Source organism: Bubalus kerabau, chromosome 12 (genome assembly GCF_029407905.1).
Source record: "Bubalus kerabau isolate K-KA32 ecotype Philippines breed swamp buffalo chromosome 12, PCC_UOA_SB_1v2, whole genome shotgun sequence".
Lineage (NCBI taxonomy): Eukaryota > Metazoa > Chordata > Mammalia > Artiodactyla > Bovidae > Bubalus > Bubalus kerabau.
Genome location: NC_073635.1, coordinates 34,870,608 through 34,894,365, shown reverse-complemented (window position 1 = coordinate 34,894,365; position 23,758 = coordinate 34,870,608). Strand labels below are relative to the sequence as shown.

The window sequence follows — 23,758 nt, the reverse complement described above, 5'->3', positions numbered from 1 at the left end:
AAGCACAGAAATAGCGAGCCTGTGCTCTAGAGCCCGGGAGCCGCAACCGTGAGCCTGAGGGCCTGTGCTCTGCAGTGAGAGGCCCGAGCTTCTCAACTACAGGAGCCCCTGCTCACCACAACTAGACAAAGCCCACATACAGCAACCACGACAGTGTGGCCGTAAATAAAGACAATTATCAGAAAAAGAAAAAAAAATTAGAGCTGTGCTCAGAAGTATTAACAGGAGAAACAAACTGAAGATTAAGAATGGATACCAATAATACTTATTAAAGTATATCCCTATGTCTTCATGAGAATTTTTCGAGGAAGGTTATTTTTACAAATATTTTATAATTTTTAATAATTATTATTTTTAACAGTTTCTATTTTATAGTAGACTCAAAAGCATAAGCGGGTCAAGGCCGTGGGCAGGGCCTGCCCAGCATCCCCGCTGGCCCTGGCCTGCACCACTGCCCCGGGTCTCCGGTGACTCAGGGCGGCCGGGCGCCAGCAGTGGGTGTAAGTGCAGACCAGGTGCTTCAGGAGACAGTGGCTCACCTCCCGCAGCCTCTTTCCCTTCCTGCTCCCCTGGAAGAAGCAGGAACCAGACCCACATCTGGGACTCAGGGAAGCCACAAGCGGAGGAGCCCCTGATGCGACCTTCTTGCCTCTGCCTTGCTGGGTTATCTCACTTAACACGTTACTGACCTAGGGGCTTTTGCAGAAACTAATGGCTGTGGCCCACGATCTGTTATTTAAATGAACACTGGAAGACTCTGGTCAGAAAGTAGATAAGTCGCTGTTTCTGGGGGCTTTGTCGGAGCAACTTCACCTGGACTCCAACTGACAGCACACAGGATGCAGAGCCCGGGGTCCTAATCCAAGCTCCCCACCCACCCCCCAACACCCCGTTCCTCCGTACTGCCCACTCCGCATTTCTAACTATGGGACCTTCTGTGTTCCCAACACAGGTGAAGGTTACAGCCGCCTGGACTTCAAATCCCACGGATCCTCAAACAGAGCCCCATGCCATATTCCTGAGTTCAGACTAGACCCTACAACTCGTAAATTAATTTCTATCCTGTCGGCTTCAACACATATCAAAGCATACCACTCAGCTATTTTCACAGCTAAAAAGGAGAGCCCCTGTGCAGGCTGACGTCAGAGCATTACACTACGAGCATGCCAGGGTGCTGATGCTGCTGGCCCCCGGCGGGGCGGCGGGCGGCCGCCTAGAGCTGGGAGAAGCTGACGCACAAGGACCCTACCCCAAGTGGAGCAGCGAGCTAGATGTTGACACTACTCTCCGGTATACAAAAACAAACCCCTCTCCATATTACCATAGAAGTCTGAATGATGTCCACAGTACCAGTATGAGAACTTTATAAAGTTCTTAACGACAACTAGAAACCATTTTCTCTGCTAATGGTACACTTATGGCTCATTTTAAGGAGACTGGACCCAGTCTTCTAAAAAAGAAGTACTCCAAACTACCTAACCAAAATAATAATTCCATTGTCAATTCTATTTACATATAAATAGTGGGGGAAAAGGATCTGCAAAAAAAAGAGTAAAACTCCATGAAAATACCAGTATGCGTCTGTCAGAACCAACTCCATAAGCAGAACAAAGATTTAACCGATTCAGATGGAAATGCTCTTACCAGATGAAACATGGAAACATAATGGTGATCTAATTAATTGAGATAACTTAGGTGAATCCCTAAAATTATAAAGATGGCAACAAACAGGTAAAAATGACTGATTAATGTACTGACTACACACACACTGTCTGAATTTCTGAAGTGAAAACACAAAATGGAAAATGTTACTAATTTTCATTAACTTTTCGTGGGATCAGGCTGAGGTGCATGGGTGACTCAGAGTAGTTAATTCTCAGTCATGTGCTGTCCCTGAAACCTGTGAAATCTGGTGTCCACACAGGAAACTCTTCACTTAACTGGCTCCTGCCTATCAGACCACTAATTTTACATGATCTGTACCCAATGGCCTTGGTGTGAATAATTGCTGCTTTGCAAACTTATTTAATTCGCACAGTGAACAATCCCTTCGGATCATATTAAAAGTGCCTGCTATAACTTCATTTGTAGATCGCAGTGGGCTGCTGTGGATATGTGTCTCATTAAGGGTGATGAGATGAGACTTGATTTCTACAAAGAGGTGAGAACACCCTCCCCATCCCCGTTCTGCCATGCACAACTGGGGGTCCCCACCCCCACCCCGAGGGGGCCCGTACCGGAAGTGCAGCACAGGGCTCACGATGCCACATCACCTGCAGGCCGGTCCCTTCATTCATTCTGTACAGAGTAACTGACACGTAACACGTGACTGAGCCTCTGAAACTACAAAGGCTGCCTGCTTTCAATCGCCCTGTCATCATTCTTCCCCGATGATCTCGTCTGAACAATCTCCAACATTCCTGATGTAACAGCTTTTAGCAATTTCTTACCAAAAAAATCCTGCTGTATTTATGCTTGAAACATATGGAAACCCTGGGCAATGCCCAACAGTGCCTATTACTGCAACTCAAAACAAGTGTTGGATAAAAAGTCAGCACCTAAGCATTATTGGAACTTTTTACATAAAAGTACTCAGGTAACATCACTTCACAGGGTAGTAACAACAGGAGCCCTGGGAGGCTTCTTCTCAGTTCTCCAGGGTTTGAAGGTCAAGCTGTGATCTCCCGAAGGTCGGGTGTGAGCCATGGCTTGTTGAAGGCTGAAAAGAACTGATGCCCTCTTTTTTCTTTCTAAATCTCTTTTCTAAACTCAGCCATGGCCAGATATTATTCTCCAGAATCTTATGTATTTATTTATTCACTTTAACTTATTCTGTACAGAACTGGTTTGACTTTTTGAAGGATACACTAAGTTTTAAGAAGGAAAATGAGTTAGAAAAAGTGTGAGATAAATGTAAACTACCATCTGATTTATAGACCTCCACTGTGCTCATGTAAAGGACTGAGCCGCATGAAGGGCTGTTTAGACTGCATGCTGGCTTAAGTGGAAAAATGTTATTGCTGAAATTGTGTAAATCATTTCAAATAGTTTGATTTTATGCTTTTTAGCTTTTAAGTGTCTGAGTTTTTCTAAATGTTCTGAGAAAGTCTGGTTCACTTTCACTCTCCATAAATCAGCAAGCATTTCAAAGCTTCCCTGAGACTCTGAAAACACACACACACGTGAAGAGAAGGACCTGAAGGGCGAGTGTATTAAATAGAGCATGCAGCAGGGTGGTCAATTCCACAATTACTAACTGTACTCACTACAAACCGAGAATAAGCAACTCCATGGTAAACTCCTCCATACACAATAACCTGGTTGGGGACACAGGTTCTCAGGCACAGCCCCGCCATCACAGTGCTGGAGCATGTGGCTGTGGGTGCTGTCACGGGACGCGGGAGGCTGGGCCCACAGCCATCCTTCTGGTCAGGGGTCATCTCCTTTAATGTGTGAACCTGATTCTCCTGCTGCAGCTGCCCCACATGCAATGATGAAATCCCCCTTCGGTAACCATGTGTTAAACACTGATGAGAACACTACTGCTTAACACTTGCTGTGTTCTCACCAGGTGCCAGGCACTGGGCTGCATGCTTCCACATGCATGATCTCACTTGGTCCTCATGATGGCCACTCCAGTCAGTGCTCACGTTACAGAGGACTGTCCAAGTATCGAGCATCTGCTGTATCACCACCACATGGGGTGACCTCGCCTGCCCCGTCCCCCGAACTCCAGCTGCCCTGCCTGGGTCCACACCTCACTCCTCACTCCTGCCTTCATGGTCGGAATACATGCCTCCTGACCCGGGAACAGCCTCTCAAACACACATACAGGCTTGCTCTCAAATCCAGCCAGAAATATTCCACTGAAACCGTGGACACAACCAGGGTGTTCAACATCTCCAGTGTTATTTGGTGTGATTTTATAAGTTCAAGCCACTCAATCTACAAATTCAGTGCAATTCCTGTCAAATTACCAGTGGCTTTTTTCACAGAACTAAAAAAAAAAATCAAAATTTGTTAAGGACACACAAAAGACACTGAATAGCCAAAGCAATCTGGAAAAAGAAAAACAGACGTGGAGGAATCAGATTTCCTGACTTCAGACTATACTACAAAGCTATAGTCATCAGCTGGTACAAAAACAGAAATATAGATCAATGGAACAGGACAGAAGGACCCGGAAACAATCCCAAGCACCAACGGTCAATTAATCCATGACCAAGGAGGCAAGACTACATGATGTTGGAAAGACAGTCTCTTCAACAAATAGTACTGGGAAAACTGGACAGCCACATGTAAAAAAACGAAATGAGATCATTGCTTCACTCCATACACAAGAATAAGCTCAAAACAGATTAAAGACCTAAACACAAGAGTGGACACTATAAAACTCCTAGAGGAAAACACAGAAAGAATACTCTGACATAAAATAAGAGCAACATCTTTTTTTGATCCATCTCCCAGAATAGTGGAAATAAAAACAAAAATAAATGGGACCTACTCAAACTCAAAAGATTTGCACAGTAAAGGAAACAATAAACAAAACAAAAAAGACAACCCACAAATTGGGAGAAAATATTTGCCAATTTATGTGACCAATAAGGGATTATTCTCCAAAATTTACAAATAGCTCAAGACACTTAACAGCATCAAAAACAAACAACCCAATCAAAAAAAAAAAAAAAGCACAAGTCCTAAACAGACATTTCTCCTAAGAAGACACACAAATGACCAAGAGGCACATGAAAAGATGTTCGACATCAATGATTACTAGAGAAATGCAAATAAAAACTATGAGATATTGCCTTACACCAGCCAGAATGGCCATCATCAAAACATGCACAAACTACAAATGCTGGAGACGGCGTGGAGACAGGCGAACACCCTGCACTGCTGGAGGGAACGTAAACTGGTGCAGGCCCTGGAGACAGCAGTACGGAGGTTCCGTAAAAAACTAACAACAGCCCCACACGCCCCCGCAGTCCCACTCCTGGGCATACATCTGGAGAAAATCACAATCCAAAAGGATACGTGCACTCCAGTGTTCACTGCGGCACTGTTTACAATAGCCAAGACGTGGAAGCAACCTAAATGTCCATCAGCAGAGGAATGGATAAAAATGTGGTATATGTATGCAATGGAATACCACTCAGCCATTAAAGAGAGTGAAATAATGCCATTTGCAGCAACATGGATGGACCCAGAGATCATCATACTGAGTGAAGTCAGAGGAGAACCAGCACATGACATCCCTTATATATGGAATCTAAAAAGAATGATACAAATGAACTTACTTACAAAACTAAAATAGACTCACAGACTTAGAGAACCAACTTACAGTTGCAGGGAAGGATGGGAAGAGGAAGGGATAGTTGGAAAGGTCATGTACACACTGCTACATGGAAAGTGAATAATCAACAAAGACCTCCTGTACAGCACACGGAACTCTGCTCAACATTATGTGGCAGCCTGGTTGGGAGAGACGTATGGGGGAAATGGATACACGTATGTGTACGGCTAAGTCCCTTTGCGGTCCACCTGAAACTACTGACAACATTGACTGGCTCTACCCCAGTACAAAATAAAAAAAAAGTTCAAGCCACTGGACCAGTGAAGGACACAAGGGTCACAGAAATGTTGAAAAGGGGCAGCAAAAATATTACTTACATATGTTGTGAGGTTTCATACATGTGTGTAAGTATGCATTTATACATAGAGTGGTATCTAGAAACCATTACGATCCCGTAAACATGCATCAAGGACAGAAGGACGTTCATTAAGAATGTCGGCCACAACATCAACACGCTGAAGTAAAAATAACTTTCTGTGTGCCGATGATAGAGAGCTAGAAAAGGGGGGAAGGCGCAGTAAGAGAGCCCCTCACCAGAGCAAGAAAAAAGCCCGTACAACAACAGGAGGACATTAACAAGATACATGAGGTGCTTCTGAGAGGAAGACCATAAACAAAGACGGTGTGACAAGAACAGGCAGATCCACGAAGGAAAAGTGGAGCAAGGCACCTATGTATAAAAACAGAAAAAAACAATCCAATAAACCACAAAAGACAAAAACCCTCACAAATGATTATCCAGCCTTGGCAGGAGCCCTGAAAAGGAAACTCAGACACAAATCTTAGCATCTCACAAAGGAGACCTTTTCAAATCAGAGGAGGAAGTGGGTTTTTAAAAAACCAGTTAGAAAAAGTAAAGTTGGTTCCAAATCTGGTGACTTACACCACCGGAAACTTAAACAGACAAAGATATAAAAGTAACAAACAAGACACAGAAGTGCTAGAAGGAAATACGTGGAGGACCACGGGTGAGAAGTGCCTCTACACCTGTGGAAAGAGGTTCCATCCTCCAGCGAGAGGGGGAGAACTACGTACTCCCCCGGACAGGCCCAGAGCAGGGGAGACCACCTGCAAACCCTCCGCACCTTTTGATTTCTGGTTACATGCATTGGAGAAGGAAATGGCAACCCACTCCAGTGTTCTTGTCCCCCCAGGGACGGGGGAGCCTGGTGGGCTGCAGTCTATGGGGTCGCTAAGAGTCGGATACGACTGAGCGACTTCCCTTTCACTTTTCACTTTCATGCACTGGAGAAGGAAATGGCAACCCACTCCAGTGTTCTTGCCTGGAGAATCCCAGGGATGGGGGAGCCTGGTGGGCTGCCATCTATGGGGTCGCACAGAGTCGGACACGACTGGAGCGACTCAGCAGCAGCAGCAGCAGGAGGAGGAAATGGCAACCCACTCCAGTGTTCTTGCTTGGAGAATCCCAGGGACGGGGGAGCCTGGTGGGCTGCCATCTATGGGGTCGCAGAGTCGGACACGACTGAAGCGACTTAGCAGTAGCAGTACATGCACTTATGACATCCTCAAATGTAGTTAAAATGCAAGATTAGCATCAACTAACCTAACTCAGCCAGAGGGTTCTTACAGGGCTGGTGCTGCCCCCACGACCTCAGGGCACAGGTAGAAGGCCACCGGGAACAGCCCTTGGGACCCCAAGCTCCCTGCATCCTGCCCACGTTCACTGTGGAGGAGAATCCACTTGGACAATCACCAGGGCAGAAGCTTCTGGAAACATAAACATCCTCAAATCTAAAAGACACGTGTATCGTTTAAACAGAGTCTATCTGGTGAAGAAGAAATGAGTATCCTGGGTTTTTATTTCACTTGACCTAGCCTTTGTGAATCTGCAGTCAAAAAAAAAAATTTTTTTTTTTAAAGCATAGTACTGTTCATGAAAACCAAGATGAGAATGAAAGTTGGTGACTTGGCTCCAAGGCCTACGTTATAAAAACCACCGGGTAAGTCATGACTCCTCATGTTTTAGATCAGCGAACTCTAGAGCTGCAGCTGCCCCACAAACTGAAACCATATAAATTTTTAGCAAATGAGTCAATCTGGAGATTAAAGTTTCAATTTATAACACTTCTGTGTTTTAGTTACAAAGTCATAAATAAATCTAGCATGACAGAGAAGGTAAATATTTTCTCAGTTGTTTATGCAACAAAAGAGGAAAGGAATTTAACATGCAATTAACCACTTAGGTTTTTCTAGATAGGCACCATATGGTCTTTGTATTTAAGAGAAAAAAAAAATAAATATTGTTCTGTTTAATCTAACATGTGCTTAGCAACGTCAAGTACGCCAAACTATGCCACCTGGGCATGCCTTCACCTCCCAGGAGACTGTTCTCATTTGTTCAAGAGCCAAGGCGTAAGAATAGGAGGAAACATGACTACTTCCCCACGGAAGAAACTAAACAGGAGAAAGGAGGATTTCTAGCAAACAGCTGAAGCTAGAGTCTCTGGAAGGGGACTGATGAACTTTGAACCACCCTGGGTCTAGTTCTACTGTTTTAATAGACAGTATTTTTTTTTTTTTAACACACTGAAAGAAAGAAACCTTTATGCCATTCCCTGAGCCAACATCTGAGTGTGAGGGAAGAAGAAGAGCCAAGGTCAGAAGCAGACCTCAGATCTATATATAAAAGCTCTCAAATGATCAAGCTCTCTCACCAGGCTTCCTTTAAAAATAACAGATCGGGAAATACCTGCCATTTTAATTTAGATGGTAGAAATCATTTAATAGACACATTTCCTTATCTTAGTGTTTTATCAGTTAATTTAAACTTAGACCTTTTCAAATAAAACCATCAATGCTGGACAGCACATAAAGTCAGTAAGCTATGATACAATTTTATACAAAGTGAACTAAACTTGTGTTATCTCCGATGAAAACCTCTGAAAGACCTAATTCTTCATCTGCTTGAATGCACAAATGTCACATATCTATATGGATTTCTATACTTCAGTTCAGTTCAGATCAGTCACTCAGTCACTTCTGACTCTGCAACTCCATGGAATGCGACACAGCAGGACTCTCTGTCCATCAACAACTCCTGGAGTTTACTCAAACTCATGTCCCTCAGGTGGTGATGCCATCCAACCATCTCATCCTCTGACGTCCCCTTCTCCTCTTGCCTTCAATCTTTCCCAGCATCAGGGTCTTTCCAACAAGCCAGTTCTTTGCATCAGGTGGCCAAAGTATTGGGAATTTCAGCTTCAACATCAGTCCTTCCAATGACTATTCAGGACTGATTTCCTTTAGGATGGACTGGTTGGATCTCCTTGCAGTCCAAGGGACTCTCAAGAGTCTTCTCCAACAACACAGTTCAAAAGCATCAATTCTTCGGCACTCAGCTTTCTTTATAGTTCAACTCTCACATCCACACATAACTACTGGAAAAGCTATAGCTTTGACTAGATGGACTTTGTTGGCAAAGTAATGTCTCTGCTTTTTAATACGCTGTCAAGCTTGGTCATAACCTTTCTTCCAAGGAGCAAGCATCTTTTAATTTCATGGCTGCAGTCATCATCTGCAGTGATTTTGGAGCCCTCCCCCAAAATAAACTCTCTCTCTGTTTACACTGTTTCCCCAACTATTTGCCATGAAGTGATGGGACCAGATGCCATGATCTTAGTCTTCTGAATGCTGAGTTTTAAGCCAACTTTTTAACTCTCTTCTTTCACTTTCATCAAGAGGCTCTTTAGTTCTTCTTCCCTTTCTGCCATTAGTGTGGTGTCATCTGCATATCTGAGGTTATTAATATTTCTCCCAGCAATCTTGATTCCAGCTTATGCTTCATCCAGTCCAGCATTTTTCATGATGCACTCTGCATATAAGTTAAATAAGCAGGGTGACAATATACAGCCTTGTACTCCTTTCCTGATTTGGAACCAGTCTGTTGTTCCATGTCCAGTTCTAAGTGTTGCTTCTTGACCTGCATACAGGTTTCTCAAGAGGCAGGTCAGGTGGTCTGGTATTCCCATCTCTTTCAGAATTTACCACAGTTTATTGTGATCCACACAGTCAAAGGCTTTGGTATGACCAATAAAACAGAAGTAGATGTTTTTCTGGAACTCTCTTGCTTTTTCCATGATCCAACAGATGTTGGCAATTTGATCTCTGGTTCCTCTACCTTTTCTAAATACAGCTTGAACATCTGGAATTTCACAGTTCATGTACTGTTGAAGCCTGGCTTGGAGAATTTTGAGCATTAATTTGTTAGCGTGTGAGATGAGTGCAATTGTGTGATAGTTTGACCATTCTTTGGCATTGCCTTTCTTTGGCATTGGAATGAAAACTGACCTTTTCCAGTCCTGTGGCCACTGCTGAGTTTTCCAAATTTGCTGAAATATTGAATGCAGCACTTTCACAGCATCATCTTTTAGGATTTGAAATAGCTCAACTGGAATTCCATCACCTCCACTAGCTCTGTTCGTAGTGATGCTTCCTAAGGCCCACTTGACTTCACATTCCAGGATGTCTGCCTCTAAGTGAGTGATCACACCACTGTGATTATCTGGGTCATGAAGATCTTTTTCATATAGTTCTTCTGTGTATTCTTGCCACCTCTTTTTGATATCTTCTGCTTCTGTTAGGTCTATTGGTATCTTCTGCTTCTGTTAGGTCCATACCATTTATGTCCTTTATTGAGCCCATCTTTGCATGAAAGGTTCCCGTGGTATCTCTAATTTTCTTGAAGTGATCTCTAGTCTTTCCCATTCTATTGTTTTCCTCTATTTCTTTGCACTGATCACGGAGGAAGGCTTTCTTATCTCTCCTTGCTATTCTTTGGAACTCTGCATTCAAATGGGTAGATCTTTCCTTTTCTCCTTTGCCTTTCAATTCTCTTGTTTTCACAGCTATTTGTAAGGCCTCCCCAAACAACCATTTTGCATTTTTGCATTTTTTTTCCTTGGGGATGGTCTTGATCACTGCCTTCTATACAATGTCACGAACCTCCGTCCACAGTTCTTTAGGCACTCTATCATATCTAATCCCTTGAATCGATTTCTCACTTTCACTGTATAATCATAAGGGATTTGATTTCAGTCATATCTGAATGGTCTAGTGGTTTCCCTCAGTTCAGTTCAGTCGCTCAGTCGTGTCCGACTCTTTGTGACCCCGTGAATCGCAGCACGCCAGGCCTCCCTGTCCATCACCAACTCCCGGAGTTCACTCAGACTCACGTCCATCGAGTCAGTGATGCCATCCAGCCATCTCATCCTCTGTCGTCCCCTTCTCCTCCTGCCCCCAATCACTCCCAGCATCAGAGTCTTTTCCAATGAGTCAACTCTTCGCATGAGGTGGCCAAAGTACTGGAGTTTCAGCTTTAGCATCATTCCTGCCAAAGAAATCCCAGGGCTGATCTCCTTCAGAATGGACTGGTTGGATCTCCTTGCAGTTCAAGGGACTCTCAAGAGTCTTCTCCAACACCACAGTTCAAAAGTATCAATTCTTCAGCGCTCAGCCTTCTTCACAGTCCAACTCTCACATCCATACATGACCACAGGAAAAACCATAGCTTTGACTAGACGAATCTTTGTTGGCAAAGTAATGTCTCTGCTTTTGAATATGCTATCTAGGCTGGTCATAACTTTCCTTCCAAGGAGTAAGCGTCTTATAATTTCAAGGCTGCAGTCACAATCTGCAGTGATTTTGGAGCCCCAAAAAATAAAGTCTGACACTGTTTCCACTGTTTCCCCATCTATTTCCCATGAAGTGATGGAACTGGATGCCATGATCTTCGTTTTCTGAATGTTGAGCTTTAAGCCAACTTTTTCACTCTCCACTTTCACTTTTATCAAGAGGCTTTTGAGTTCCTCTTCACTTTCTGCCATAAGGGTGGTGTCATCTGCATATCTGAAGTTATTGATATTTCTCCCAGAAATCTTGATTCCAGCTTGTGTTTTTACCAGTCCAGCGTTTCTCATGATGTACTCTGCATTCAAGTTAAATAAGCAGGGTGACAAGATACAGCCTTGACGTACTCCTTTTCCTATTTGGAACCAGTCTGTTGTTCCATGTCCAGTTCTAACTGTTGCTTCCTGACCTGCATACAGATTTCTCAAGAGGCAGGTCAGGTGGTCTGGTATTCCCATCTCTTTCAGAATTTTCCACAGTTTATTGTGATCTGCACAGTGTAAGGCTTTGGCATAGTCAATAAAGCAGAAATAGATGTTTTTCTGGAACTCTCTTGCTTTTTCCATGATCCAGCAGATGCTGGCAATTTGATCTCTGGTTCCTCTTTTCTAAAACCAGCTTGAACATCAGGACGTTCACAGTTCACATATTGCTGAAGCCTGGCTTGGAGAATTTTGAGCATTACTTTACTAGCGTGTGAGATGAGTGCAATTGTGCGGTAATAGTGGTTTCACTAGCCCATTTCAATTTATGTCTGAATTTGGCAATAAGGAGTTTATAATCTGAGCTACAGTCAGCTCCTGGTCTTTTTTTGATGACTGTATAGAGCTTCTCCATCTTTGGCTGCAAAGAATATAATCAATCTGATTTCAGTATTGACCACCTGGTGATGTCCATGTGTAGTCTTCTCTTGTGCTGTTGGAAGAGGGTGTTTGCTATGACCAGTGTGTTCTCTTGGCAAAACTCTATTAGCCTTTGCCCTACTTCATTCTGTACTCCAAGGCCAAATCTGCCTGTTATTCCAGGTATTTACTTCCTACTTTTGCATTCCAGTCCCCTATAATGAAAAGGACATCTTTTTTAGGTATTAGTTCTAGAAGGTCTTATAGGTCTTCATAGAACTGTTCAACTTTAGCTTCTTCAGCATTACTGGTCAGGGCATAGACTTGAATTACTGCGATATTGAATGGTTTGCCTTGGATACGAACAGAGATCATTCTGTCGTTTTTGAGACTGCATCCAAGTACTGCATTTTGGACTCTTTTGTTGACCATGATGGCACTCCATTTCTTCTAAGGGATTCTTGCCCACAGTAGTAGATATAATGGTCATCTGAGTTAAATTCACCCATTCCAGTCCATTTTAGTTCGCTGATTCCTAAAATGTTGTTGTTCACTCTTGCCATCTCCTGTTGACCACTTCCAATTTGCTTTGATTCATGGACCTAACATTCCAGGTTCCTATGCAATATTGCTCTTTATAGCATCAGACTTTACTTCCATCACCACATCCACAACTGGGTACTGTTTTTGCTTTGGCTCCATCTCTTCATTCTTTCTGGAGTTATTTCTCTACTGATCTCCAGTAGCATATTGGGCACCTACTGACCTGGGGAGTTCATCTTTCAGTGTCATACCTTTTTGTCTTTTCATGCTATTCATGAGATTCTCAAGGAAAGAATACTGAAGTGGTTTGCCATTCCCTTCTCCAGTGGACCACGTTTTGTCAGAACTCTCCACCATGACCCATCCATCTTGGGGGGCCCTACAGGGCATGGCTCATAGTTTCATTGAATTAGACAAAGCTGTGGTCCATGTGATCAGATTGGTTAGTTTTCTGTGACTGTGGTTTTCAGTCTGTCTGCCCTCTGATGGAGAAGGATTTCTGTACACATTCACATATCTGTTTTGGAGAAAGAAGTTCTTCAAAAGTGTTATCAAGTGAACAAGACAGCAAACAAGCTCTAATGAAAACACAGCCCCACCAACGGGAGCAGGGGCATCTTCCCCATGCAGGTGTGCCTGTGACCTCCCTTCTGAAACTAGAAAACCAACCAGAGCACAACACTGCTTGCGAGCACACAAGCCCGGTGCGCCCACCCCCTCCACTCGCCGCCCGCTGCCGCTGGCCCCGGCTCTGTGTGGTCAGGCGGCCTGAAGGAAAGCTGGCCGGGGAGAGCACACTGGATGAAGGCTGGCTCACAGCTGGCCGTGCGCCACCCTGACCTGTGGATCGGCGGCCCTGCTCCTTTGCACTTAGAATCGCAATGGCAGTGACACAGGTTAAGAATCTGCTCGAAACTTGAGCAGCTAATGGACAGGAAGCCCTCAGGTCCCATGTGATTCGTCTGCTGAGAGTATATCTACTATGAACACAAATCTATGGTAGATGTCCTACAAGCAATGCTCCCAGCTACCTAATCCTAAAAACAGAGTAGGGGCTACTCTCTAGTAGTAGAAATGGGGCAGAAAACACATTCAAAATCTCAGTTTTTGCTGGTACTTGAAAATAGCTGTTTCAACGAGAAGACAGGCCAACAGGGTGGGCCATCCCACACCTTCCTCATCTCACCCAGCAGGCTCTCCGCTCACAGCATCCTCTGTGTGGGTGTGCGCCTCCCTCTCCTACGCGGCTCCCCAGCCCTGCCTCCTGGCCTGCAGCCTCAGGTCCCACATCTGCTCACAGGCATCGTCCGCTCAGCCTGAACTGGCCCCTGCACTCGTCCCCACACCGCACCCCTCCTCCCAGTGGCCCTTCCAACACGGGGACTGCCCCTCCAAGCTTACACAGCACCAGCGCCCAGTGGGGTCTGTATGCCCAGTCCACCCCCAGGTCACAGGCACCTTCCACGCTGGTCCTCAGCCCGCCCGCTCCCTCTGCCCACTAGCAGTGTGGTCCCCACGGGGAAACGACTTCCCTGTGGGTCGCCCAAGCCCATTCTTCACCTCACACACTGCAGCTGAAACAGCCTGTTCCCACTTCGAGGCACGGGCTGCACACAAAGAACGCCCTTCCATATTCTGTTGAGTGACTTGTTTACTAACTGCATGGCTGCTGATCAGTTTAAGTGAGAAAGCATTCCTAAGACTTCGGTGCGCCTCTCCTTGCACCGGGGATAAGACTACCTGAATTTGGGGCTCACTATTTACTTCTCTTTATCGTTCTACTGGTCTCGGCACATGGGACCTGAGACCATGCTTCTCTGAGGTCCATAAAGGAGTTCAGCCTCTGGATCACTTTCACAGACATCACACCGCAGTCAACGCCAGGCACCGTCCTCACAGACGATGCCACACCACAGTCAACAAACCAGGCACCATCCTCACAGACAAGGCCACACCCCAGTCAACACCGGGCAGTGGTGAACACCGAGAAGCACAGACAACACCTGTTGTTCATATGTGCCCGATGGGTGAGAGTGAGCCGGCTCTGGACTCGCTCTGCTCCTCACCTCCGTCAACCCCAAGGTCACTCTAGGGGGCACAGCACATGTCTGGCCTCTCGCACATTCACGGCACTTTAAAAAATATTTCTTTTCCAAATGGTACATTTTATGTCACCTGTTTTTTTAAAACCATAATGACAATTTAGAAAGCAAAAAATTCTTTTTCCAGTTACAATGCTGAAAACCTCTATGCCAACCTGTAGCTTCTTACTTGTTTTCACCTGGTTCTTGAACAGAAGACTCAGGTCCTCATGCAGTGGACACAGTCTTCCGTGCCGTATGCACGACACCAGAGTCCAAACAGGAACAAAAAGGAACACTCAGATAGACTCTCTCTCCCAAATTTAAGCCTCTGCTCCTCATATCTGGGTCTTTAACCCACTTTACTTTAGTGTGCAGAAGGGGACAGATCCAGGTTTCATCTCTTCCCAGTGGATGATCTATCGGGACAGCACCACTGAAACTGAGCAGTCCCTTCTCGGCCCTCACAGCTGCAGGGCTGTTGGCTGATGGTCAGGAAGCTGTAAACACACCGAGCCTGGCTGCAGCGCTGGGCTTGGCTCCACCATTCTGTGCCCCCTGTACCCCCACAGCATCGCTACCCGGTCCTAAATCCTCCAGCTTCCTGGGTAGTGGTCCTGACCGGACAAGCCCACCCTTCTGCCGCTGTTCTTGAGCCATCAGCTTCCACAGGAGATCACAGTCAGCCCATTAGGGTCAAGCCAACAAGTAAGGACATTACATTAAGTGTACAGATTGGAGAAAAATCGGTATTTTTATATCAGATCTTTCCTTCTGTAAATATGGTTCAGCCCTTCATTTACTTAGGACACTGAAATTAAACACAACATATTTTTTGAACAAGGTGCTTTGGGGGCGTCCCTGGTGGGCTCGGTGGTGAAGAGTACACCTGCCAGTGCAGGAGACGCAGGCCGACCCTGGATGCGGGAAGATCCTACGTGCCACGCAGCAGCTGAGCCCACGCCCCACAACTACCGCGCCTGCACCCTGGAGCCCGGGAGCCACAACTACTGGGCCCACGCGCCCTAGAGCCCGTGTTCACAAGAGAAGACACCGCAGTGAGAAGCCCGTGCACTGCAACCAGAGAAGAGCCCACAGCAACAAAGACCCAGCACCCCTCCAAAAAAGAGGAGGTGATCTTTCCTTCTGTAAATATCAAATAAATATTAAAAAAAAATTAAAAAATCAAAACTAGACAGACCAGTTTTGATAGGTACCTTCTACTTTTTTTTGCTGTAATACCATATTTACAGTGTTTTGGTCTGTTGGTGGTAAACAGAGATGGGTTAAATTTTTATATATTACTTATCCAAAAAAGATGCTAACTTTTGTTATCCAAGTACATAATAGTACACAGCACTGGAACAATAAATTTTATATGTATGTGTACACACACATACACTGAAACAGTACATTATATATATGTGTGTACACACACACACAGTACCGTGACCAGCACTATGTGCCTCGGACATGTCATGAAGGTTCTAAGCCAATCAAATGCTGCAGATGGGAGTCTCATGAAGACGAAACCTCCGGTGACTCTGCTTGTCTGGTAAAGATGAGCACCCCCCACCCCCCCAGTTTGAGCGTGAGGACATGGTGATCTGGCGGATGGTCACAGTTTCCTGACTAACGCAAACTCTCAGAGCAACGCATGCTGGCACTCAACCCTGTAACAAATGAAACCACATTTGTTTGGCATTTTCCAGTTTATAGAGCACCTTCCAATGAGCTCTCTCTAAGAAGGCAAAGCTGGACCTTCTGGTGGTCACCACGTCACCTGGACAGGGCTGTCTGCCTAAGAACGAGACAACTCCGGAGAAAAGAAATGAGATACGAAAGGAGAAACCTTCTAAAACCACCATGCAGAAACTCACTCAACTCGGCTAACTGGCAACCAGGCCGACCGACCCCTGCACCTTGCAGTGTGGGACTTGACACACACTCCTTCTGCTGAAGCCACTAGGAGTCGGGCTCCCATGTGCCCTGAGGCCCAGACTGGTACGAACACTCCAGTCTCATGCCAGGGCCCTGGGCACTCCTCCCCACCCCAGCTTCCTAAGGAACCCGGGAGATGAGAACACAAGGCTGCCGGGCTGGGTCTGCGCCCCAGCAGCATCGCTCACCCCGACATGCTCTCAGACAAGACAGGTCACGTGCATGAGCCTCAGGTGTGCCCCCAAAGGTGGGAAAGCCATCCCATTCACGGGGCTGCTGGGAGAGTCGGGAGTTGTGTGCCAAGCAGCTGGACGGAGTCTGGCACCCAGTCCTCAGTGAACAGGAGCGACGTGCCTGCTCTCCACGAGACAGAGCACGAACCACGCCCCTCCAACTCCTGCCACCAGCTCGGATTCTCTGCAGTGACAATGGTTGGGGAGCAAGCACTGCCGTCATCTTACACCAGTAGTTTTCTTATCATAGAAAAATAACGAAAAAAAAACCCAGAGACGAACTCCAGTGGCCTTTTTCACCCCCACCTTCCCAGGAGGAACGCTGCTGGCAGGAGGACAATGAGCACATGTCAAGGACAGCTGGGGGCCGGAAGCGACCAGGCATTCCCGGCACCCGCCCCGCAGGAAGCCTCCACGCCAAGCAGAGCCGTTCAGGTTCACAGCCCCCAACTTGATACCTGTGCCCACCCAATGGCATACACAGGGCTCACACCAGACTCACAGTGTTGGGGACGTAGGACAGGCCGTAGAAGCGCTCCTGGGTGTCCCTGAGGATGTCTGTGGTCGAGCTCTGGAGCGGATGCTTCCCGTGGTAGATCTGGTCCAGGGCGGCATAGAAGACCTGAGGGGCGTAGGTGCCGTTCAGTCTGGGCACCGCGCGCATCCGCCGCGTGGCAGCCGAGCTTTGAGGGGCGCGCAGCACAACAGCCAGGGGCCGCAGTGGGGCACGCGCTCATCAGTGTCGTGGACTGAGGCTATTCTGCATGTCATACCACATCAGTGATGAAAAGGGAAGCTCTCAACCTCCTCACGATTAAGAATATCAAAAAATCCTGAACCCTGTCTATAAGGTACTTTTTGTATAGTATAGCAAATTAAATTTGTGACCACAAAACTCTACATAGTTTTGGAAACATTTATAGTTGGAAACATGAAAAGTTCTCTTTGGCTTCTTCCTGGAATCCTGATATAATTAAGTGAGAGAAATGACAGGGTGAGGACCTATTTTGGTGACAAGAGGTAGCGGGGCGGGTGAGGGAGGAGGAAGCGGCTGTCACAAAGGATGGAGGAGCAGCTGCAGGAGTGTCTGGGGCCAGGACCAGGCCGACCCCACCCAGGGGTCCGGGCACATAGGACGCAGCTGCCGGGCGGGGCCACCCTGGCTTAACAAGGTGACCAGTAGGGAAGGCTCGCTTCCCACCAGGAGAGGACAGAGGCCACTGAAACCCGATAGGAGAACAAAGCCAAACTGCTGCTTATTTACCAAGTTCTGAAAACTGAATTTTGTACAAAAAATTGAAAGTGCTTTTTCTCTGCAACATTTAACTTGAATATTAAACACTGATGGAAGTTTACCTGAAGGAAACAAGTAGAAAATGTTTTATTTTCAAAGGAAAAAAATCCTGTCATGCAATTATGCTTCTGATATGTATCTTTCTGATTCAAAATTGGAATCTGCAGAGAATGTGCAGCTGTTGACCTAAAAGCAGTGAGGATCAGTTTGGATAAAAGAAAAAAGTTAAATGACCTCTAACTTCTGGCTTCATCTAGATATAGAATTATGGCTCTAAATTATAAAGTCAAGTTTAAACCTTCCCTGGAAAAACACAGACATTTCTTAAAGATAAATATTGCTTTGCTCTAACTGGCAACTTAAACATATACTAAATACAGCTCTTTCCATTCCATATTCTATGAAGAGTAACAATGCACAGAGAGACTCAGAGGGGCCCACATTACTGATCCACATTCATATTCCAACAGAATAAACCATTAGAAATTGAGATTCTTAAATTCTAACTTCAACTGTAGTGGGTTTTTCTGGCCCAATCTACAAACAAATTGGAATTCAAAAGTTTTGTTTTTTCAATTATGCCTTTCATAAACGAAAGACATAAGCATGGAATGATGTTTTTTAAAAACTGTAAAAACAGCAAAATAAATTTAGTGTGCATATGTTTCACACTCATTTGCTGATGAAGCAAACAAGGCTGAGCTATGAGCCCGCCAGGGGATCCTGTGTACCTGGGACCAAGAACCTCAGAGCCCCCCAAAACTGGGGCTGTTGTTAAAAGTAATGCACAGAAAGAAAAGCACAACTTAAAAAGCACTATAAGCTACTCGCTTAGAGCCCTGAGACAGTTCGTGTCCTCTTCCCTGGGCTGTCCTGCTGCTCAGGGTCGGCGGGGGCCTGTCCCCGCTGCTCAGGGACAGACGGGACAGGAGAGCAGGGGGAGACCCTCAGGGCGGGGACTTCCTCCCCTCCTCCTCCTCCAGCCCTCAGCACCCCTCCTCTTCCTCTCTCTTCTTGTTCTTTCTGGAGGATGGGAGATTGTACAAAATGTTGGTTTTCTCTTTTAAAAGAAAATCACTGGAACAAGTGTTGCAAAGGAGGCCAGGACACTGCCTTTTAAAAGGTTGGATGCCCATGACACACACATGTAAATCAAAAGACTGTTGCCAAGTAATGTAAACCTTTCAAATAATTCAGAAATCTTTTTCCAAATAGATATGATACAAAGAGACACTGAATAATGTAAATCCATGGTTTCATCTATAGCAACAGCATCTTCACTGAAATGTATGTTTTAAGGTCCAAAAAAACAAAGCTCATTCATTACTTTCTAGGGACTGGATTTGACAAAACTATAAAGCAATTTATAGTGACGACACTTTTAAGTAGGTACTGGATCATTATAAAGTGAATACTGCCTGAGATGAAAGAAGGGCATTTTGGTTGTGTTCACACAACTCTCAAGATTTGATGAAGAGGGAGAATTCTATAAACAATCTCAAAAATCACAAACACCCAAGGCATCTGGGATCATGCAGACCTGACGTCCAAATGGTTTAGGAAACTTGCAACACTGGCTTCAAATTTTATAAAAAAAACTAACACCTCTTACTGTTGAAACTTCTCATCTAAAAACACACATTTTTGAGAAAAACACAAAGTGAGGGAATTTATGGCAGTCCAGTAGGGCTCTGTACTTTCAGAGCCATGGGCTTGGGTTCAATTCCTGGTCAGGGAACCTAGATCCCGCAAGCTGCATGGTATAGCCAACAAAAATCGATAAATCACAGTAAAAAGAGATAGAGTGAACAGAGAGATCTAACTTGGTTTGCTGAAATGCACCATTCAGGAGAAGTCACGTAACTTTTCCATGCTTTGATTTTCCACTGAAATTGGGAAATAACCTTATTTGACTACCACTTCCTAAGGACGGTTGGAGGACCAAATGAGTCAAGGTCAGTCAAGTTCTTTGAACTCAGATGAAAGATCTTTTGGAAGCATAATTATTATAATAAATGGGTAGCACTGGCAAGAATTTCAAGTCGTACGTTTATTTTGAATAATGACCCTGGAAAACTTCAGAACAAAGGCACACACCCACCTGAAGCTGCATGTCGGCTGCGGCACAGACCTTTTTAGATTCACAAAGCCGAGACACCATATTTCTGGGCAGCGACTGAAAAAACAAAAGAATATGTGCACATGAGTAAATTGCGTAATAAGTCATTACACTATGAAGTATGAACTTCTGAGGCAGGAAAGTTAAGAGTAACATCAAATTAAAAAAATCAACTTCATTATGGTTTAAAAATAACAACTTTGAAATATTTTTGTGGACAAGATAAAAGATGAATACACTCCACTGAATTTCAAAAAATCGTAACTGTCAAACAGATATTTGTACATGAAAATATACAATTGTAGGGAAATAAGACATTGGCACTGATCTTTAAAAATCTAGTTAAAACCTTAGGAAAAGTTACTGCTTTTTCCATTCCTGTGTTAGCAATGAAAGCCCACTCAAGTGCTCCGTTGACCTTTAAGAGCATATGGAGAAGACTCTTGAGAGTCCCTTGGACTGCAAGGACATCCAACCAGTCCATCCTAAAGAAAATCAGTCCTGAATATTCATTGGAAGGACTGATGCTGAAGCTGAAGCTCCAATACTTTGACCACCTGATGTGAAGAACTGACTCATTGGAAAAGACCCCGATGCTGGGAAAGACTGAAGGCAGGAGGAGAAGGGGACGACAGAGGATGAGATGGTTGGATGGCATCATCGACTCAATGGACATGAGTTGGAGTAAACTCTGGGAGTTGGTGATGGACAGGGAAGCCTGGTGTGCTGCAGTCTATGGGGTTGCAAAGAGTCAGACACGACTAAGTGACTGAACTGAACTGATCTGAATGACTGACAACAGGAATCAAAGATGACAGAGCCAAGGGATAAGTCCTAGTCTGTGGAGCTTGCCAGTACTGGAGCTGAACTGACAGCCCAACAAATAACCACAATAATGAACTGCGTCTTTTTTTATTTTCCAACCTGCAAGAATTCCAGGGCTTGGAAACTCAGTATAATTAACGTCCCTACACAATTTAGGGCATCCTCTTGGGGCCTAGTTAGGCCTAATGGTAGAACATTGCATATTCTCGTAGAAATAAACAAGTAATAGTTGAAGAAGTAGTTTGGTCAACTAGTCTACTTTAAAATCACCAATACTGGTGCTTATTGAAGACAGCTGCCATTTTATACAACTCTATTTATAATCTAAATTAAAAGCCCTTCTAAAGAAAAACAAATCATGTAAGAGACTTGTGGCAGGTGACTCTGCACTGTGGCTGTAGAGACGAACCACCCATGAGTGGTAATGTGATCTGTCTGCTGGCAGGGGAGCAGGCCCCGCCCTGCGTGTGTGCATGTGTGTGCACACTGTATCTCTACATCCATATAGGTGTCTCTTCAGGGCCCAGGGCAGGACTGGCCCACAGCAGACACTCAGGACACACCTCAGGACAGGTGAACAAACACGAGTACAGCCATGACTGCTGCAGTGTGGGGTGAAGGCTCAGCCAGCCAGGCCACTCTCTTCTCTTTCCACTTGGCCACAAGAACAGCAAACCAGCCGAAAAATGCAATTTTCAGGAGTGAAGACGAAGCCTGGGGGAAGCTTAAGTGTGTAACTTCGGTGCTAGGTAAGGTCCTGGGTTTTCCCAACCTAAGCCAAGAGTTTCCTCCAACAGCATCTTAAGATGTTGAGGTTTAGTGACGTCAGACACGCGAGTGGCTTGCATCGGGAAGCTCTTGTCTCTTAAACCTTCCTTTATATCACGTGGACAGGATGGCTGCTGTACTTGGGTTTCTCCAGATTCACAAAGCTTTAATGGTCTTATTTTCATATTAAAAAAACAGTCCATGAGGAAGGACGGCATTTTCTCATTCATCAACAAACAATGGAAACTCCTGCGGGCAAGCGCAGCTTCCAGCCTGAGGGACAGAAAGTGTGTGTGTGGTGGAGGGGAGGGTGTGTGTGGAGTCCCAGCAGACCACCCCTGTTTGTGGACCAGAAACAGCTGGAGCCGCATGGGCTCCAGGAAGGAAACCAAGCACAGGGCTCACAGCCCTCACGTGGAACAGCCTGAAGGGACACAGGGCAGAGTGGGACCTGCGACACAAACAGGCGAGAGGCGGACGCGAGGCTGGGGTTAGGGCAACCCTCATTTGTTTCAATAATTCAATATGAATCCCTCGACAATTATCTTTGTCCTTTGTGATTTAAAAATACTAGTGCTGAGATCCGGAAGAACCGAGATCCAGCTCTGCGTGACTCCAGCAGTGTCGATGCAGCCTGCTGGCGGTCAGCGCCAAGGCTGGGGTGTTCACCGAGACCCCACGGCCCACAGGGGCCGAGTTCCGTTCAGGTAACAACTTCCTCCAAATGCCTGGCTCAGACGTACGTTCTGGAGCCCCAGGGTGACCGCAGGGCACTCAGCCATCACAGACAGTGATGGGTCGGTTCTTGCAAACACATCCACACCCGCGTCAGAAGCTGTGTTTTAACCAGATCGCAGGTATTTCATGCATATTACAGCGTGAGATGCCCTTGGACAAACCAAGGTGAAGGTGAGCAAAATGAAACCGTCTGGACCTCACGAGCTGAACCACCGTGGGAAGGCAGAGCCTGGGGTGAGGCAGGGGCGGCCGCACTGGGGCCGGTGTTTTCCGTGGCTGCGTGTTTGTTTCCGACGGCAGGCACAGCTCTGGGTGTCCTGCTTTCTCACTTGTAAGATCAGGATTAAAAAAAAAAAGAAAACCACCGCAAAAAATGACTAAAGATTCAGTGAGTGAAAAGTGAAAGTCGCTCAGTCGTGTCCGACTCTCTGCGACCTCATGGACTAGACCCTGGGATTCTCCAGACCAGAATACTGACGCGGGTAGCCTTTCCCTTCTCCAGGGGATCTTCCCAACCCAGGGATCGAACCCAGGTCTCCCTCATTGCAGGCGGACTCTTTACCAAATGAGCTATCAGGGAAGCCCAATGATTCAGTGAGGTAACAGCTATTCAACTGAGTAAAAGTGTAGACTAACTGGAAGAAACTCATTCCCCCCAGGCAGCTCGGGTGTCTTCTAAACACTGCCAAAGGGGACCAGACAGGCAGGCCTGGCGGCCTCAGGGGGATGGCCCCCTCTTCCCTCTTCAGTGTCCAGGACTGGACGACAGCATCCCAGCTGCACAGAGCCTGTGGGCCCCAGCGAGGGAAGAGGCTGCTCACTTGCACTCTGGGAATGAACAGAGCTGCACCATCTGCGCCCGCACAAGGGAACAGAAACATGAAAATAATACTAGATTTCCCATTACATTCAGAAAGCACATTTTGGGGTAAGATTCTGAACTATTGTCAGAAGTGCAAGCGTGCTGGCAGACTTGGCCTGACTTGTGTCCTCTTGATGGTCCCCCGTGAGCCTGCCTTGTAAGCACGAAACCTCATAAATCTGCCAGGTATCTTCGCTCACTTGACAGCTCACCGGTCCGTCACATTACAAGTTCTGGCATCAAATTCTTACAGAGCCAAGTCATTGCGATTAAGTATCTGGCTTATTTATGAGCATTCAGAAAACATATTATGATAGAAGCTGTATAATATTCAAAGTGAAGATGTCCTCTGCACAAACCCTTGTTTTCCTACCACCGATGACCCCTGGGAACACGCTGGGTCTAAAAATGCAGGCGTGTTGAGGCACGGGCACTCCCAACAGCAACAGGCCTTCAGGCGGCCGGCCGGCCGGACACCGAGGGCGCCGCCCAGAGTCAGCAGCCTCCACGCGC

The 23,758-nt window shown here is 45.8% G+C and overlaps 1 protein-coding gene across 1 annotated transcript in view; it reads right to left on the bottom strand.

Moving 5' to 3' along the window:
• Positions 1 to 23,758, bottom strand: part of MIPEP (mitochondrial intermediate peptidase) — an 85,197-nt gene that overhangs the window by 19,164 nt on the left and 42,275 nt on the right. Inside the window, exons 15-16 of the mRNA XM_055542534.1 lie at positions 20,035 to 20,109; positions 17,142 to 17,261 (exon numbers count right to left, since the gene is read on the bottom strand). Of these exons, the coding sequence (XP_055398509.1) occupies positions 17,142 to 17,261; positions 20,035 to 20,109 (195 nt within the window). The remainder of the gene's footprint in view (positions 1 to 17,141; positions 17,262 to 20,034; positions 20,110 to 23,758) is intronic.